General features: G+C 41.4%; 1 protein-coding gene across 2 annotated transcripts in view; it reads right to left on the bottom strand.

The window, feature by feature from the left end:
* Positions 1–18,911, bottom strand: part of LOC116938746 (ETS translocation variant 5-like) — a 56,292-nt gene that overhangs the window by 19,923 nt on the left and 17,458 nt on the right. For both annotated transcript variants that reach the window (XM_032946324.2, XM_032946326.2), the window contains exons 5-8: positions 5,439–5,598; positions 3,648–4,091; positions 1,832–2,253; positions 487–555 (exon numbers count right to left, since the gene is read on the bottom strand). In XM_032946324.2, coding sequence (XP_032802215.2) covers positions 487–555; positions 1,832–2,253; positions 3,648–4,091; positions 5,439–5,598 — 1,095 coding nt within the window. The remainder of the gene's footprint in view (positions 1–486; positions 556–1,831; positions 2,254–3,647; positions 4,092–5,438; positions 5,599–18,911) is intronic.

Genomic DNA, 18,911 nt, shown 5'->3' on the forward strand with positions numbered 1-18,911 from the left:
AACATCCACAGATAAGTGGGGTAAACCCCGGGGATAACCTGCATATAATAGGATACTTGATATGGATCCCCCATATCAAAACAGATAAGAAGAGTTCTCTTGTGCTATTAATTTAGTGGAGTATCTATAAAAACGGACCATCCTGTATATGTCAGGTCTGTGTATACACACACAGGAGGTAAGCTTAATCTGGGCATTGCCAACGCCCATTCTCAATCTTGGTTGCTGGTGCACATGCAGGTAACGAAGCATTATCTCAACACTGCACACATGCACTTAGCCACATTGCCAACCACTGGACACAGCAACGTAGAACTCTACTCGGTATAAATTGACCCATGGGCGGATGAACATGGCGACGACGTACAATTAAACTAGAATGGAAGATTACGGAAGTAACTTTCACAAGTATTTTTTAGATTGGCATGACAGCGGCACATTGAATGGTTTTACTGGTTTAAGTATTGATAGTATCAAAAAGCATACCTTCTGGAATGGTTGGGTAATGGGCATGGCTGTCTCCTGTCAGGTATGTGGATGGGCAGCAGGAAAGATCTGGAAAATGTGAACAAGCAACAAGTGCCTTTAACGTTTCAGCTAATAGAATGCATTTTACAAGTGACGCGTGAGGCATTAATGAGATCGCCATACGCACACGTTTGCTTTACGCTTGCAGCTCTGTCATTAAAAGAGTAGAGTGTGCAATGTACATCACGAAAATGCATACATATGAAAAAAACTGCGAGGCGAGAATGTTGCACACCGAAGAAAGCTTTTACTCGAAAATTAACCTTTTGTGCATAAATGCTTGCCGTGCATATAAGCATGCATAATTTACTCGTGACAGAGTCATCTTTAAATCAATGAGATTTATTCGCAAAACAGTGCTGCGATCAACAAAACCGAAGATGTGAAATGGAGGCTCGGAGAGCCATTTCCAATTGGATGGCTTGCTTCAAGGGCAATGTGCCTTCTGTGCCGAGAAAAAGCGAATTGATTAATCTGCATTGGGGGATTTCTGTGGAGCTGGCATTCGGCTGTTAATGGACAAGCAACTAGTTGCACCTTTTTCCTGAAATAAACAGGTAGAATTCTGTACATACACTGTGCCATCAAGTCAATGTTTACTTTGGTTTTGCGCGGCTTTCTACAAATTGAACAGCTGGCGGCTAATAAATATATTTTAAGTAATCTTTAGTGGGAATTTGTTTTGGGAAAAGGCTTTTGAAATGGAGATTCGTTATATAAACGTGGCGAGAGGAGGAACGCATCTCGAATACAATATAACAAATGTTGGATTTGCTTGCGTGCATAAATCACAAGCTGCTACCAATATTTGATCCACTCTTTACAGTCACTCTGTTTGATTGCTTGGCTGTGGTTTTGGTTCATGAAGTGCTTTATGGACAACAACAAAAAATTCACTTTCAATTATTTCTTTGAATCAGCAGCGTGCAGTTGTAAAGCAGTTCTAAAATCTATCAGCCAGCTTCAGCATCAAAAAAAGCACACTTGATAATGACTTGAAACCATTACTATATCGAGTGTTCAATATTTCCCTTTATATGCTTGCATCCCCTCTTCTATTGTAGAGTTAGAGGAGACGAAACACACATCTCGTCTTTTCAGCCAAATGGTCTTGAAATTCTTCAGTATGAAAATAAACCTCCTGCGCTCAGGAAAAGATTTTAGCAACCATATTTACGAATGTTTCCCCTTATATCTTTACGTTTGGCATTGAATACCTAAAAGCGCATACGCATAGCTGAAGCAAATTGGGGGAAAGACAAGTGAAGATGTCAGCAACGTCCAGCCACAGACGCCTGCTGACCGTGCTCATAGCTGAAGTCGGACGGCTCTCGCTTGATGTGCGTGGATGGAGGTGGCGGCGGCGGTGGCGGGAAGGGAGCCTCAGGAGGCCCGTCCGTCCCACCCCCAGCAGCGCCGCGGTCGTACAGGGCGTCGCGGTACTCCTGCTTGAACGCACGCGGCGGAGGCGGCAGGGACAGTGCTGGCAGGGTCAGCTGAGGCCGAGTTGAAGCGTGGGCTGGGATTCGAGGCAGGGAAGAGGCCTGCTGTGGGAGCTGAGGGAGGGACGGGGCCTGCGACGGGAGCGAAGGCAGAGGCCGAGCTGCGGGGGCCCCTGGCAGAAGTGGCTCGGACATCTGGCGCTGGTACGGCGGCCGCTCGACACAGGGCGCCCCGTGGTGCACTGGGTAAAGGTGGCACGGCTCCGACAACTGCCGTTGCACCCTGCCATCGCGAATGAGATGGGAGAATGTCTCACAATGAAATGATGGAAATATATGAACGGCATCGAATTTCAGTCTGCAAGGCATGCATTCACTTGCGTGGAAATATATGCAAAACGCACTCTAAATAAGCAAATAACGTTCTGAAAATAGCTGCAAACATGCTTAAAATGTCTGCGCCATTACAGAAATATATGGTATTGCCAGCTTCACCAGACTTAAATTTAGACGAGCTAGTACAAACACTGTGACAGTTTACATATCCCATGCTAAACACAACACATCTCACTAGATTAACTATGTGTGCTCCATTTAATGTGGAATAATGCAAAGAGCAACAAAACGAACCATCATATTTCACAATATGCCCACTGCTTAAATAAAGAGGGGTTTTCGTGGATTTTTAAATGCTGTAACTAGGTTCCTTAATTCATTAAGTGATTTGCAATTATTGAAAGTTTAACATATATTGCAAAGCGCAAAACTGTACGTACAAATTGAGCCCACTGGGTTGTATAGCTGATATGAAAGATTAGTGTCAAACAGAAGTACTTTCATTGAAAGAAATACATCAGGTTTAACTCAGCTGAACATTACATCCCTTTCTCAATGAACTGCTGTATGAAGGCCCCCCTATGCTGTCAATCGTCAGGGTTGTTTGTCCATATTTCACCATGGTTTGTGAAGGGGGTGGTCTGGGATCAGTTCAGATATCACTTGCCACTGATGTTAGCTCAGTGTAAAAACCAAAGTGTCCCCAATGATATGCATGGATGTATTTTGTTCTCAAACGTAAAATTATATACACATTGCTTTTTGTAATATGCATTCCAAGTAGTTGTAAGTAGATGTTTAAAACATCACTAATTTGTGGGCCATAGTGCATTACATTAAATAATTATATAACGTGTTCAAGTAACGTTTTATTACATTGCTAAAGTTATATTGGTTCAGGTTTATTTACATTTCAATCTGCAAGTCATTCACCAAAATTAACAATCTTTCGCTCACGTATTTAATATTCGGCTGGATGCATACTATTGAAATTAGGAACGATCCAAGGATGATATATATATGCCCATTTAGCACATGCTTTACAAATAACTCCTTTTGCAGATGTGACACCACTTTAGCACCCACGCTACATGGGAGAGAGAATCAGGCGATACGCCGATCTCATTATACCACCCATCCCTTCCATGCCAAGAAAGATGACCTTACTCCACAACCTGTCACAGTGTAGCATAGCAAATGTGCAGCAGGTGGGCATTTTCCTCTTGGCTTGCTTTACCTCATTGACTCTGCTAAACGATGCTTCCGGTCTGTTAGCTAAGCAGGAAACAGGAGCCAAAACATTCCGGGTGGACCCGGGTGTCCATTTACAAGGAGCCTCACCTGTGCTCGGGCAGATACTGGGAGTGAGTGCCAGCCTGTCCGGACTGGCATTGAACAGGTGGAAACGGAGAGGCAGGGGGAGGGTGGGAAAGCTGAAACCTCCGCTCCTTTCCAGGAATATGGGGTGACAGGGGCAGAGGCGTAGAAACGGGTGGAGGGAGGCCCATTGGAGTTGGTGGTCCTCCTCCCACAGAGGCTCTTGACCGGTTCGCGGGTGTGATTCTGTTGAGCATGGAGCCAGGTGGGCCGGTGGGAGAGATGAGATTCACATGGCTCTGGCTCGAGAGGACACCGGGTGGAGTGGGCGGCAAAGGAGAGCGCGACACTTGGTATCTCATCTCCCCGTGCGTGGACTGAACGGAGCCGGGATGCATGGGCGTGGCCACGCGGACACAAGGAGGAGTAGGCGGCGGCAACATCGCCGATTGTTTCTGATCGCAGAGCCTGGAAGGCCAAAACAGCGGGGTGGATAAAACACAGTTAAAATACCATGCCTGGATAACTGCCAAACATTTAATTCCGTTGGATTTACAAATGGAAATGCATTTCACATGACACTCGTTAAGAAATATTAATTATGTAGATCTAAGATTTAAGCTAAATATATTTACCATTTGATGTTATTACGTCAATAAGTATATGAAATATCTTTTAAGATAAGGGGTGCTTAGCCTGCCATGACTTGTCTTGGAAATCCATCTAATTTTAACTACCTTTATATTTTTCAGATCTGTTTCATTAACTATGCAAAGCAAAGATGGCGAACGCATACAAAGAGAAGATTACTATGTCTAATTCCTCCTCGGCTTGTCGAATCATGTAGCCAATTTCAGTTTCTGTGATAACTGGCATTTTAATTAACACAGAGGTGTCCTGACATTTAGCGTATTATAGACGCTGCTTATTTGATGGGGGGGGGACACACCTCACGAAATAAATTCCTGAACACGCTAAAACATATGACATAAGATTAAATTCATATCTTTGGAAGATTTATGTAACAGTTTATATCAGCATGTCAAATCAAAGGTTGGCTAATTTACAACACTGGCGATAATATCACACGTGTTCCTACGGCACCTGAAACATACATCTGGATTTCATCTTAATTGGCAGTGTTCCAAAGAGCAGATCTGGATGATTGTTCTCAAGGAAAAAAAGTGACGGATAATTTTTCCGTAATGATTTTTAAGATGGCATCACTATTGTTTTCAGCGTGAACACCACCTGCTCACATTTTCGGTTAAATTTAAGTTTAGTTGAACCACTAAGGGAAACAGTTAAGATGTTCATGTATTATTACTATTATTACACACTTAAAATAGATTACACGTGTAAAATGTATCTTCAAATAGATGACGTAAAATAGATTATATATCGATCAGTAAATCATTAAATAAAATAACTTATTTGTTAGATGTAAGGAACAACATTAATGATGCTCAGCGGTAGGTTAGAGGTGGATAATAACAGCAACGCATTGTACTCAAAGTGGTCAAACAGCAAACCCTGACGACAGTGGTATAAAATGCGCCACCAATTCAAACGGCATGAGCGGGATCCTTTACCCTCCTGTGCACAACGTGACGGATGTGCATTTGCACATTGTTGGAGCATTGCTATAGTTTTCAAAGAAAGAGCTTTCGTGAAACATAACAACAGCACCCTGCAATTTGTGTGACACTATTCCCCTCCCGTAACCGCACAATGTGCAGCTAGACGTTGGTGAAGGTGGAGTTTTTTTTGGCGCGCCTGTCAATGAGCCGTCGTCACGGCCCCATTGCGTCATACCTTTGGCTGCAGCTGGATGCAGCCTGGCAAGAGTTGGTGCAGACTGTCCTGTTGCCCATGAGCCCGGCTTCCCGCACACAGCTGGAGCTGGGACCCAGGATGCACGTGGAGCCACACGATTCCTTCTTGATCTTGGCCGGAGGAGGGCCATGGAAAACCACTGTCCCCCACAAGAACCCACAGATAAATATACCACGAAAGCTTTTTTTAAATTAATGTTTTGATCCATGAAACCACACTGTATTGTAGTGGGTTTTTTTTTTAAAAAGATGTTTTCAGCCAATTAATGAGTATTTATAAGTGTGGGATTAAATCGGACCACCCGGAGAAAACACATATGTGAGGGGGTAGCACTCTATCCCTCTGGTATCTCAAAGCCCATGGGCAGGGAATTTTGCAACATTTATGTGAGGCACTAACCCTCTCCCCTCCACAGTGCTGGATTACCGGAGGAGTTCTGTTTGAGACGTTTGGTCAAAGATTTTTGCGGGCGGGAGGAAACTGCAGTTTCTATAAGAGGCGAAGGCTTGTAAGAGGTTACGATGAAAAAAAAGTATGTAAAAGAAAAGTCAGCAACCCATTTGCCATACTTACACCTCACTGCGATTTGCAGGTGGGTGTCTCCCGCACAATCAAAGTGTGATCCACCAATGTCACGTTATATACGGTAAATTACAGGCACGTGTGCCGTCTTAACTTTGAAGACCAAAAATGCTCCTAAAAATGTATTTTGATGTAAGGTCATCCGCAGTTGTTAAGAATACATATTTTCATGTTTAAAATTATTTATTCAATAATTTTTTTTATATATATAATTACGAACGGTTACACTGAAACATTTATCAAAAGCATACGAAAAAACAATTCATGTAAAAATATTATTGCCAAAACATTACATTATTTCAGATGACAATGTAAAGTAAAAATTACACCACTACAAACAGAACCATAAATTTACTGTATATTGCTATTTAGTACATTTTGGTACTTTTTTATTCAATAATACGTTGAGATTGGAAACAAATATCTCACATAATATAAATAAGTTGACGTTCTGAAGAAGAAAAACATTAACACAAACATCCATTTAGAACATTTATTTCGTATTAATCTAATGCCAACCGCTTACTTGACATTTGAAGCTCATTATCTGCTGCTCTGGCTAAGAAAGCCTATTTTTGCATGATTATGGGATACAACAATTGGACAGACCATCTGGCTAGAAGCGTAGCATGGTCAACGCATTTGTAAGATTAACCCAAATAACTTCCATAGATGTTCAGGACAAAGTACCAATGACACGACTACCAGATGGGAGTAAAAACAACATATGACAATCACACATTTCACAAGTCTTAATTTATTTAAGTCGACAGAATTATTTTTTTTACTTTATTCCATAAATATACCTGAAGGGTCCATTTACAATGTGTCAAGTCCTAAAGACTCTAGGCTTATGTGGCCATTAGTTACATGGGAAAGTGGAATACATTTTTAATAATACATTTACAGGTATTTATGGGCTAACCAGTATGGATTCATCAGACACTTTTATCAATACTCTTTGGTTTTTTCGGTAAAGTCACGTGGGTGAAATAAAATAAATGAAAAATTAAATCACGGCGTTTCGGAGGCAACGTCATGATTTAATTTAGTTTTCATTTATTTTATTTTACCTATAGCTGTATCAAGATACAGCTGTATCAAGATACAGCTATTTTGCTGTGACTTCCACCTGAAGAATGACACTTGTGTTGCCTCCGAAACGTCGTGATTTAATTTAGTTGTTTTCATTTATTTTATTTTACCTACGTGACTTTACCGACAAAACCAAAGAGTATGAATCCTTGCAGTCCCGAAAGCTTCAAATCTACCTTTATCAATGTTACATTCATAAAATCTGGTTTCTTGCTTTTACCGCCGAGGCCATGATTATTATCCATGGTTGCAAAAAAAAAACATGCTAGCTTGAGGGAATACTATTTGTGGCAAAAAAATGCCTACGGTAATAGACAGGGCTGAGGCAAAACATATTGTGTAGGCCTAAGGAAATGCAATATATACTCCAGTCAGATCGACGTACAGTATTACCAAAATGTGTAAATTAGCATATCGTGTAATCAAGGGCGCATTCGGGCGAATGGAATATACAGTAAAACCTTGGATTGCGAGCATAATTCGTTCCGGAAACGTGTTTGTAATCCAAAGCACTCGTATACCAAAGCACTCGTATATCAGTTGTGATCACGTGATGCTCGGCAGACAAAGCGTATACGTACTACTCATATTGCAAGACCTTACTCGTTTATCAAATTAATATTTATTTAAAATTTTTGCTCGTCTTGCAAAACACTCGCAGACCAAGTTACTCGCAATCCAAGGTTTTACTGTAATTGTGTATTTATGTAGGAGGCCACTATTCTTGAGCCATTTACACATAGGCATGCACCTAAAGAGACGGTGTATATCTGTGTATGTCCACTTAAAATGCTTTGGTCAGCACTATCATGCTATTAACCTTAAGGATGTCTGAGAAATGTACTCTCTAACTTAATACATTACTTTGACATCTCTGGTAGAGAGCATTTAATAAACTATATACTGGCAACACTGCAATGAGAATTAATCACCAAACTGTAGCTATGACAATTAAGGTGGAATATTGCTGTGATGGAGAAAGAATAAACATTCCCATTTATAATGCTTTACTTCATTAATAGCCGCTGTCAGTGCACCGGGGAAAAACTAAACACGACACAGATAACACAATTTATGCACTAAGTGGGATAGAAAATATTTTCTGTTATAAACCGTTCGTTTCATATCATGTGCTCGCCGGAGGAGACGAGCAGGGGGCCTCTTTGTGTTGACCGAATCGTGACCCCCCCCCCTCTCGACCGGCAGCATAAAGTCGGGCCTTGTGCGCCGCACTCTCTGGACTGCACGGCGAGGCGAGCAAAGAGCGTTCTCTGTGTCCACTGGCCTCTGCACAGAGTCTGAGATGCAGGTGTCAGCCTGCAACACTGGCATGTGAGCAAACGCCAGCCACACGGGATCACCCGCTCAGAGCGAAACCAGCGCCAAAGCTCTCTCCGTTTGCCAAGTTCAACAAAACGCTGCCTTTACCGCCAGCTTTCGGCAATGCCTTTCCTGTTAGAGCGCAGGCATTGGCTTTTTTTCCCTCTTCTGAAATTCTCCGGGGGGGGGGGGGGGTAAAACTAAATAAATGCTGCCATTTGTATTTTTATGAATAGTTAACAGTGTAGGTTTTAGTATAAATGTACAACCGAGGTTAAACTACTCATCGGCACTCACAAAGGAATGCACCAAAAAATTATTAAACCAGCTTAACAGACTTAAACAGCTATTGTAACACAATATCTGAAAAAAAAGTAATCGCTCTAAATGTAAAATTGTGTTTATCCATGCCAAAAAAAACATCCATTAAAAGATATAATGAAATGTTACATTGCAAACATATTCATGATTTTATCAGAATGAAGTAAAACAGTTACTGAAATAAAAATAAAAACAGCTGTCCCGTCTGCAGAATAAATCCTTCAACATATAACCCCATTACAGTATTTTAAAATTAACATATACAATCCAAATAATCCTAATCGCTATATACGATTAATGCAGATGTATACTATATTTAAAATGGATTTTACCGAGCCAATGCATTTTCAAATGGACTCATTTATCATACAGTATACTTCTGATTCCATCTCCGAATAGATTTGTAACTTGTAATATGTCGTAATGCTGAATTTTAAACATGCAATGGCCATTGAAGAAGTATTTAAATAATCTCACAAATGTGCATATAATCTAGATATCTCAACCATGAAATCTGAAGCTCAATAATGAAATATTATGGACTGGTCATCCTGCCCCCCCATGAAAGCAGAATTCCACCATTCACTGCTAAGTACTCACATTGCCAACAGCCCAAACTGTGCTCACAATGGCCTGGTATGCACCGCGGCTTGTGCAAGTGCACGCCTACAAAATATAACAAACCCCAGATGATTCCACGCTTTGCTTCATCCGCCTGAGCCGCGGCAGACAAAACATCCAGAAGCCCGCACTGCAAACATCAAGGCTCGGCCACTGTACGATATTAAACACAGCCTCTACAGCGATACATTTTTTTATTTTTTTCACCACACATGCCTGAAGCAAATACACACTATCTGTACTTGACAAAAGTGTACACAGCATTATTCTACATGAAGGCGCACATGGTGAAACTAACTGCTTCGCCAAGACACGCCTTCAGAATTTAGTGGCTACAGTATTTTGAATGAGCATTTTTTAACTAGATTCAATGTTACACTTATACAAGCATTTCAGAATAATTATTACATTTACGCATCAGTCCTACAATGGTTCAATAGTTAAATAAATGTGTTCAAGTGCTGGTCATATCTAACGGATGCATTAGAATTCACTTCAGCCAGTGGTAAAACAAAGAAAAGTGCTTTATTGTGAGAGTCACAGCCTGAAAACGTAGCCTACATTGTGTATTTTCAGACCACTACACATTTGTTTTAATATTTTTAATGATAACATCTTTAACATAGTTCCCATATTTGAAGATTAGAAGTGAGGTTTTACTTGAATGATCCTAGGAGCTCAAATGAATGCATCTTTGCCTTCCAATTGTGATCTCGGCCTGGGGGCAAACTAATTTCACCCCCTGCAAATTAACCCTGCGGCCAGCATGCATCAGCCAGACGCTATCAGTGGGCTGCTGTGGTTAAACTGGCTGTGAACCAGCTCTTTCGAAGGATGCTACAACACGGTGCCAACATATACCAGTCCCATCAGTGCACTGAGGGTTTCACGTCCAGGGTCTCGCCAAAGGTGTCGGTGCAGCCCTTGAGGGACGCGGGAAGGCTGTTGAGATGTCGTCACCTCAGTGGTTCTCCGAGAGGTTGTGGCCAAAGGCTCCGTGCTGCCTCGTCTGATGTGTAGGGTGTAAGTTAAGGAACTGTTCTATTGCCTGATCTGTTTGTGTTAACTTGAAGTTTTGTTTGTGGTAAATGTCATGTTACCATTTCCTAACCCTTAATCGTATTACAGGAGTAATGCAGCAGTGGGTGCCACTGTTGTGTTAGTGGATATCACACATCTGGTTTTGTATGTGTTGCGGCTATGGGCATCACGACTATGCTTGTTGTGGTAAAATGCAATCTTCTACCTGTGTGCAATAGTGAACATGCATTTTTTGCATTAAATTATTAAATTTATGTCGGATATGTGGCCTTTTTTGTGTGCAGGGGACAGGGCCTGTCCTTTACCTTAGGGAGAGGGACTTTTTTGTATAGGGTAATATTCATGGCTTGGAAAAACAAGCCTGTATGTTTCCCCCTTTGTAACAGATACCCCATAGTGAACTGGCTGTACCCCTGCAGGTTCAGTTTGTTCCAGTCCAATCAAATTGTGGTTACATTTCAATTTGAAGTGTACAAGGGTGGCCTATATCAATATTGGTCAATTGGTAAATGGTCACGTGACCTGGTGCTCAGCCAATGGGCTGAAATAATTATTTTAAACTTTGAATTCAAGGAGGAGAAGAGAGGGGAGGGGGGGCTGGACGGGATTCAGGGCTGGTTTAGCAGTGGCTTGGTGGGAGGAGGTGGACAGGGACTGATGTTCCTTCTGCATTTTGGTGGGGGTGCAAAGGCAGTTAAAAATGTAATTTAAAAATAAACGTTGCACCGCATCCGAGTTGTGCCTTGCCTTTCCTCTAAATATAGGTGTGGTACCGCTGTATTTGGGTAACATTTCATTGGCAGTGTAGCGAGGTGAGCAGATCTTACCGAGTAATTTTATTGTCGCAGCGAGTGGTCGCTATCGTAAGCAGAGACGTATATAATACCGAGTCGTGAGTGTTGAGGCGATTATGATCGTAACACCACACTGCTGAATTTCCCCACAGCTTCACATTTCCATGCATACTGTTGGTTAAATGTAAACTGGGGTGTGTTATTAATGAGTATTAACACGTGGGAGGCTTTCGCGACCAAAATCATCCATAAGAGGTTTTTGGGTTAGATCGCGTAAATATATAAATGTGTCGTTAAAACCCGCCACCACCCGACACAGCCAACTAGTAAGATTTGTCACGTAAACAGAACGTGGCCAGTTCGTCACTAGTACAGCAACACCGGTGTGTTGGAGAGTCAAGCCACAACAGTTTTAACATGTTCTGTTTCCGTGACAACCCTTACTAGTTGCCTGTGTCGGGTGGTGGCGGGTTTTAACGACACATTTATATATTTACGCGATCTAACCCAAAAAACTCTATCATGGATATGCATGAGTAGTTGCTACAGGAAGGTCATGCAGTAACATCCGAGTTCTAAATAGGTTGTAATAGTGGCTCACTGTTAATGTCCCTCGAGTTGGATACATTCTCTCCGATGCGGTTGGTTAAATGCAACGTAATGGAAGTTGTCCGTGGGTGGTTGCAAGAGTAAGATTACACAGTACACAATACAGTGGGCAAGTATTGTATGGTTTACTCTTCTTGACAAGGTCACGTAGTCACTTGCCGGGCACATGATGTAACCCAGGTCGCCCTATGCAAAAGGGGCATTGCGGTTCCATACATCTCAATGGGTTTATTTCATCTCCTGGTTAAAGAAGAGATATAACAACAACTGTTCTGCAGTAAGATTCCTGGGTTCCAAGCATAACTGCAAGTCTAGTTTATTTTTGCAGGGCTCTATCTCGTGAACATTGAGTTGAACAGCTTAGTAAGCGACTTGTATTCTAACCATGCTAGTGTGTAGCCTAGCACCACAGTGATTCGTGTCCCTTAGGGGCCATCCATTTAGTACGTAAGTAAAAATCTATTAACTTGACCCCACCCCCTCTACGCACACGTTCTTTTTACCCCCCCCAACTACGTGTGCCTGACGCACCCCCCCCCCACCTGAGTACGCCGGCCCCCCCCACCTGAGTACGCCTGACGCACCCCCCCCCCCCCCCACCGAATCCTAAAGAATGGCCGATATTTAGTCCACGCAGAAACGATCAAGGATGAATAATATGAACGTGTTTAAACAGATAGTCCACCGCCGGACTATCTAACTCATTTGAAGGCCAATGTAGACATCAAATGTAGACAAATTAATTTGTCTAGGAAACGGGGGGGGGGGGGGGGGTGAAGCCTCAATAATTATAATTTGTCTACATAAAAATTATTATCGAGGCTCCCCCCCCACCGTTTCCTATGCGCACATTGTTAGTAAAACCCCCCATACGCAAGCGTATGCAATTGGGTTAACCCCCCCCCCCCTCCATGCATACGTACCTAATGGATGGCCCCTTACACCTATTTTACTGAGGGCACATTTCCCCTCGGTCCTTCGCTGCTCAGTTGAGCTTCAGCGTTACCCCCTTAGGGCTAGTAGCTCAAACTAGTCTGATAAATTACCAGTAAACATGGAAAATTGGGGCAACGTTAGGCCACCGTTCATCCAACGATCCCAACCACATGCCCAGCGTCGAATGTTTACTGGGTTCATATTCTTGGTTCTTTCGGTAAAGTCACGAAAGAAGGGAAACTATAAAATAAAATAATACTGGGTTGTCGCAATCTCGGCTGCAAGACTAACAAAACAAACCTTCCGATGCCTACAGTTTTAAATTTACTCCAACATTTATTTTTCTTATGCAAGCATTAAAAAAAAACTATGCACAAGTTTGCTTTAAAAGTCAAATGAGAATAGGTCAATGACAATGCTTCCAAAAACTGTCACACGGAAAGGGATTACCAGATTTGGAGGGGCACATTCCAATGCTTCCCTTCTGCTGCTGAATTGGAATGAACAGCAAGACAGGCTTAGCAAGCTATGCCCATACAGGGTTATAAGGTACCATTTGGGATATAAATTATTACTTTATGTTGTCGGTTGTCCTCTCCTTTCCAGCGAAGGCCTGTGCCAAATTCCAAAAAGTAATAATCTTCACACAACTTACATTAGCAACGATGTTCACTAATCCATACAGAGTATTGTATTTACTCGACACATATAGAGCTTTCATAAATGCACTGCTGGATGAAGGCCTCCTCATATCGTAGGGGTCCGTTCAACAATACTTCACCATCCTACTCAGTGTGGGTTGGTGAAGGCAGGCAACGTAGATGTTGGATGGAGCATGCTACAGTCCAACAATGTAGTTTTCTGCACTGCCCTCTGCTGACATTGCAGTAGCCGAGGACACGTGTTGTAATGCCTGGTGGTCACCCATCCAAGCACTATCCAGGCTCTAGCCTGCTTAGCTGCAAAGACGTGACGAGATCGGCCTTTTTTATTCCCCATTTTAAATCATCTTAGCCATTTACAGTGACTTATGAAGGGGTGAAATGTCACGCATGCATAACCACACACACACATACACGTATACACACACACATATGTATTTTTAAAACACGTGTATTGAGTGGCAGCAGTGGTTAGTACACTGCGCGATGAACGCCACGACCCGAGTCAGATTCGCAGCCACGGCGAACATTGATGTCGACCAGCATAGTGAACGATGGTCAAACTGCCCCCATGAACAGCGTGACGTGACGAAGCCTCTATTCCACCCCCCCCCGCCCCTGCAGTGGATTGACAATTGTCTATAAATTCTATTAATTTTGTCAAGATGACCTGCATATATATACACAACATACGAATAGCAGGCGATTAGACAATCGTATGCTTGCATAACTTCATGGAACGACATACCGGCAGTATTTAAAGCGTTTTTACAAGAGGATTGTATGCAAAGCTGCGCTGACCAAATGTTGTGTAGGTACATGTATGTTTCTACGACTACAGTTTACATTATTATTCAAGTCATCATTATATTTTGAGTTCCTGAAAAAATAGTAATCATGCAAATACAAGACTTCACGAGCCACTTCTACAAAATAAATATGGCTTCATCTGTGCCGCTTATACATATGGGCTTTACTACAAATGTGCGATCCTCTCTTCGTTTTCTGCGACGTGCATTAATGAGACCTAATCTGTCGTATTTGTTTAGTAACAGCGTTTCACACTTCTAAGTGGAAATGAACAAATTACTTTACATGTGCACATTTTTGCATGCATTGTCCAGAGACAAAAATGACACCGTCAATTTGTGTATTCCATCCTATCTCGTGAACTCCTCTGTGATACTTTTTTTTAACAAAAGGGATAGATAGTGTTGTTCACGCTTTACAGCGACTCCATGGATGTGCCAAGCCCGCTGTCCCGTTAATTTGCAATGTATCACATTCATGGGAAATCCCCCATAGAAACAGTGATGAAACACTTCCCACATCCAGATCCTGTAATCACCACATGCTGAGGGAGCTTTGCACGAACCCTTGGCCAGAGAACCAATTGGCTTGCAAGTAGTCAAGTGACCTACGAGATTGATGGAAAGCAGACCGGTTACTTAAACGTAAAAAAAAGGAAGAAAAACAGGTGTGCCCTTTCATAAAGGTCAAATAACAAGGCTAAAGGGGGCTTTGAATGTTTAAAAAATTGACAGCGATATCAATGGGTACCCAGTATCATTTCACATGTATTGTGTAAAAATGCGTCGTGAAAACAAATGTGGCGTTGTTACCTAAGGCACAATAAGGGTTCCCAAAGAGGGGATTGTACGGATTATTGTCACAGATCGCTGAATAAAAACAATTACCAAACTATAAATACGTGAATCTATGATTTAAAAATGGGACGCTCATATTTTGCTGTGCAGCAGAACAGGCATTATTCACGTAATGCATCCATGCTCAACTTACTGCACTGTAAATGAAAAACTAAGCCAACATGTGTTTCCACTTTCTCTACTCGGAAGTCTTTGCTTGGCTTCATGCAGTAACCTATAGCCCCTGTGGTTGTTTGGTGTCCACCTTTTTTTGTCTCATGTTCATGCAATTACCCATGGCTTATGAGCTGTCATTCACAGGTCTTAGCAAGTTACTATGCACTTATTATTTTACACTTTAATTAATGTGTATTTAAAAGCAATTTTTTTTAATTCAAAGAATTGTTTAAATAAAGTACTCTGGGTTTTATATTCTGCTCTTTGACAAATGTGGATGCGCGACTGTAATCTGGCATCGTTATAATGTTAAAACTAGATTCACAATTAACAGCACTGTAAATCCACTGCTGCATGAATGCATCCCCATTGCCGTATCAGTCATGGGGATTGCTTGGCCATACTTCACTACACTAGACAGTGCGGGTTTGCACTGCATGGCCTGTAAACAATACAGATATCACTCGCCACTCACGCGTTCTGCTTTGGCTGTGTATTGACCACAAGTCACCAGGTTCATAGTGCATTTTCTTAGTGCATTGCACTCCATCACCACCATCCCTGCATGTTGTACTTATTACATTTAAATCTGTATTGTGTTTATTTTAAATGTTTTCAGTTATTAACGCAGTACTTTCATTAGTGTAATAGCTGTTGTTTAACAAACGTTTTTACATCAGCAAAATAAAACCCGCACCATGGGCATGACTGGGCAATTGAGTGCCCCTGTACTCGGCAAACAGCATGCTACTCTACCCTATCTTGATATAAGCAAACAGGATAGTACGATTGCTTATTGCCGCAATAATTTTGGCAACAGTACATCTTATGAGAGCATGCACACACACACAAAGGAAAACATTCTCATGTCATCCTGTAAAATATTCCAAAATTATTTCCTGTGCCAGAGCAATTTATGCCAATGTGGGGTTTCGTAAATGTCTGAAGTTTTCATTAATTTTGTACAGACAAAGACAACCAACCATCACAGACATCTGCCTGCAAACAGCTGTTACGTGGCAACAGCATGAGATCCACTATTTTTTGTGCAGAGAGTACAGAGGTGGGTGAGAGAATGTGGCCTGAGGGATTTTACACACCTTGACAATACAACAGCCCTCAACAATGGGTTTTTTTTTATATAGCTGCAGCAGTCAGTGTTTGCACATTATTTAGTCGTTGCCTGTATATGTTTATGACGGCTAATAAATTCCATCGTCGCTGAAATCATCTTTGAACGCTGCCTTTAAACATATTGCCCTTTTTCTGTAAAGACAATGATGGTTTGTGTTTTTTATCGGTCGATATTTTATGAGCATTCGAACAGCCTCATTGATTTTTACATGTAAACTTGGAGCATCTCTTTGCTTCGACAGAGTTGTATGTGTACTGTACGTGTACAGCCAGTTTTTTTCAATCCACTGCTGGATGAAGGCCTCCACATACCTGATGGGCCATGAGAAATATATTACCATTCTTTACCACACTGGCCAGCGAGGGTTGGTAAAGGTATGCGTGGTGGAGGGAGGGAGGGTATAACATCAGTGTATTTCTCCACACTGCTTTCTACTGTCAACAAAGCCTGTATTTTGTAAATAGTGGTCACCCAACCAAGTATTGTCCAGACCCAACTATGATTCGTTTTTGACATTTTACGAGATTGGGCATATTCTGTGTGATTTGGTAATTATCAGAGTTAACATGCGTCAATTATTGTCAGCTCCTTGTCGTGCCCATGCAGAATGTTAAAAGGACTATAACTGTAGTACTGTGCAACTACAAAATTGTCCATGAGAGGTGTTTTCGGGTAAGTTTGCGTAAATATACATGTGTCATTAAACCCGCCACCACCCGACACAGCCAATTGACACGTAAACAAAACGTGCCAATTAGATACTAGTTCAGCACACTGGTGTGTTAGAGAGTAAACCCATAACATTTACAATCCGAGTACGATGTATCACCGGTAATTACAACCAGCCTCATTAGGCGTCAGCCAAAACCTTACTAATTGGCAGTGTCGGGTGGTGGCGGGTTTAACGCCACATTTATATGTACGCAATATAACCCAAATAAACCTATTATGGATAATATTGGTCTCTAAAATCTACGTATTAAACTACAGTATTGTAATTAATTATCAAACTGTAAAACCTGCCGAAAAGACTTACCTTTAATGACCAACAAGGATACATATAATCATAACAAAGCATTCATAGTGACAAATGAGTAACCATTTAACACAATGAACCTTAGCTTCAATACTTGCATACAATAACCTACACTAGTGTACTGTATGTCAAAACCTGTGTGTGCCCATGTGCTCTTATTCTGTAACTATTCTTTGCAGAATACTATGAAAGGGGTAAAGTAAGATAACAAAAAATGACAAATCCTAGACCTCAGACATAACCTGCTACACCATTCTACGACCATCTTTGTGTAGATATAAATTATAATCAGATGGACATTTTTTGCTGAATGTAAGGCCAGGCATAGGAGACATTTATGCAATGCCTTCACATGGCCCAGCAGGAAAAGCATTAATGGAAATGGGATTATGGCCATGTGAATGAATGAGTGGGCTGCAGCAGATGGGTTACCACAAAACACTAGCAGTGCCAATAACAGAAAAACAAGAACAGAAAATCCCTTTTTGTATTAAACAGCAGCCACTGAAATACATTATACATATGTCATGAGTTTGAGAATAGAATGTAAAATTTTCACAGAACTATGGACCATAAATTATTCTAAGGTATTTTCCAGAATTAAATAAAACCACACCAGTGTAACGTATATGTCATTAGACAAAACACACAGATAATACAGTTTAAATATAACTGCATAGCCAGAAAATGGTCCTGTTCACAAGTTAAAAAATACTGTATTGCATATTAACTGAGATCATAATTTTGCAAATACGGAAAAATACACTTCAAAACTGAAAAATAAATCTGGATTTGCAAGGTTAATGCAAAGGACAAATAAGCTCATCGACATTTGTAAATGCTTCCAAAGAACTCTTTAAGAAAAAATGCAATGGAAACCAATTGTGCACTGCCACACACACCGAGTAACATTTCAACATAAACACGGTCAAGCGCCATGTGCCTAAAAAGATTCGGTTGGATTAGTTAACTCGCAAGGTTCTTGGAGCGTGGCCCCACACATTATCAACAGGGTTAAAGGTTAATAGCAATCTTAACAATCTTTGTTATCAAAACAAAACGAAGAATGCCATTCACATTTGAAAGTCCGAGCTGACAAAAACACATGAACAAAAATGTCCGATGACATTTTCGTAAACAAATATATTTCCTGTTTAATACGTGTAAAACATATCCTCAATCTCCTATTCATTCTCCCCCAACCACCCTTTCACTGGCCCAGTTTGGCTCTCCAAACAACCAAACCATTTCACCGATCTATAGACATCACAACAGAACCAGTAATTATTTTTGTATATTTCTCTGTCTTCTCTTTACCTCCCTCTTGCCTTCGACCTGCTAGGTAACCTGAGCTTGATATCAACCGGGTCTGTCCCCTTTTGTGGCACAGAAATAATTTCGGGACCCAGCATACCACATCAGGTATACCTCTCGCAAAGGTTATGGCAACTAATCACATGTCTTCTCCAGTCATATT

The sequence above is a fragment of the Petromyzon marinus genome, chromosome 4 (assembly GCF_048934315.1).
Source record: "Petromyzon marinus isolate PM22_M1 ecotype Great Lakes invasive population chromosome 4, UKy_Petmar_22M1.pri1.0, whole genome shotgun sequence".
In the NCBI taxonomy this organism is placed as follows: domain Eukaryota; kingdom Metazoa; phylum Chordata; class Hyperoartia; order Petromyzontiformes; family Petromyzontidae; genus Petromyzon; species Petromyzon marinus.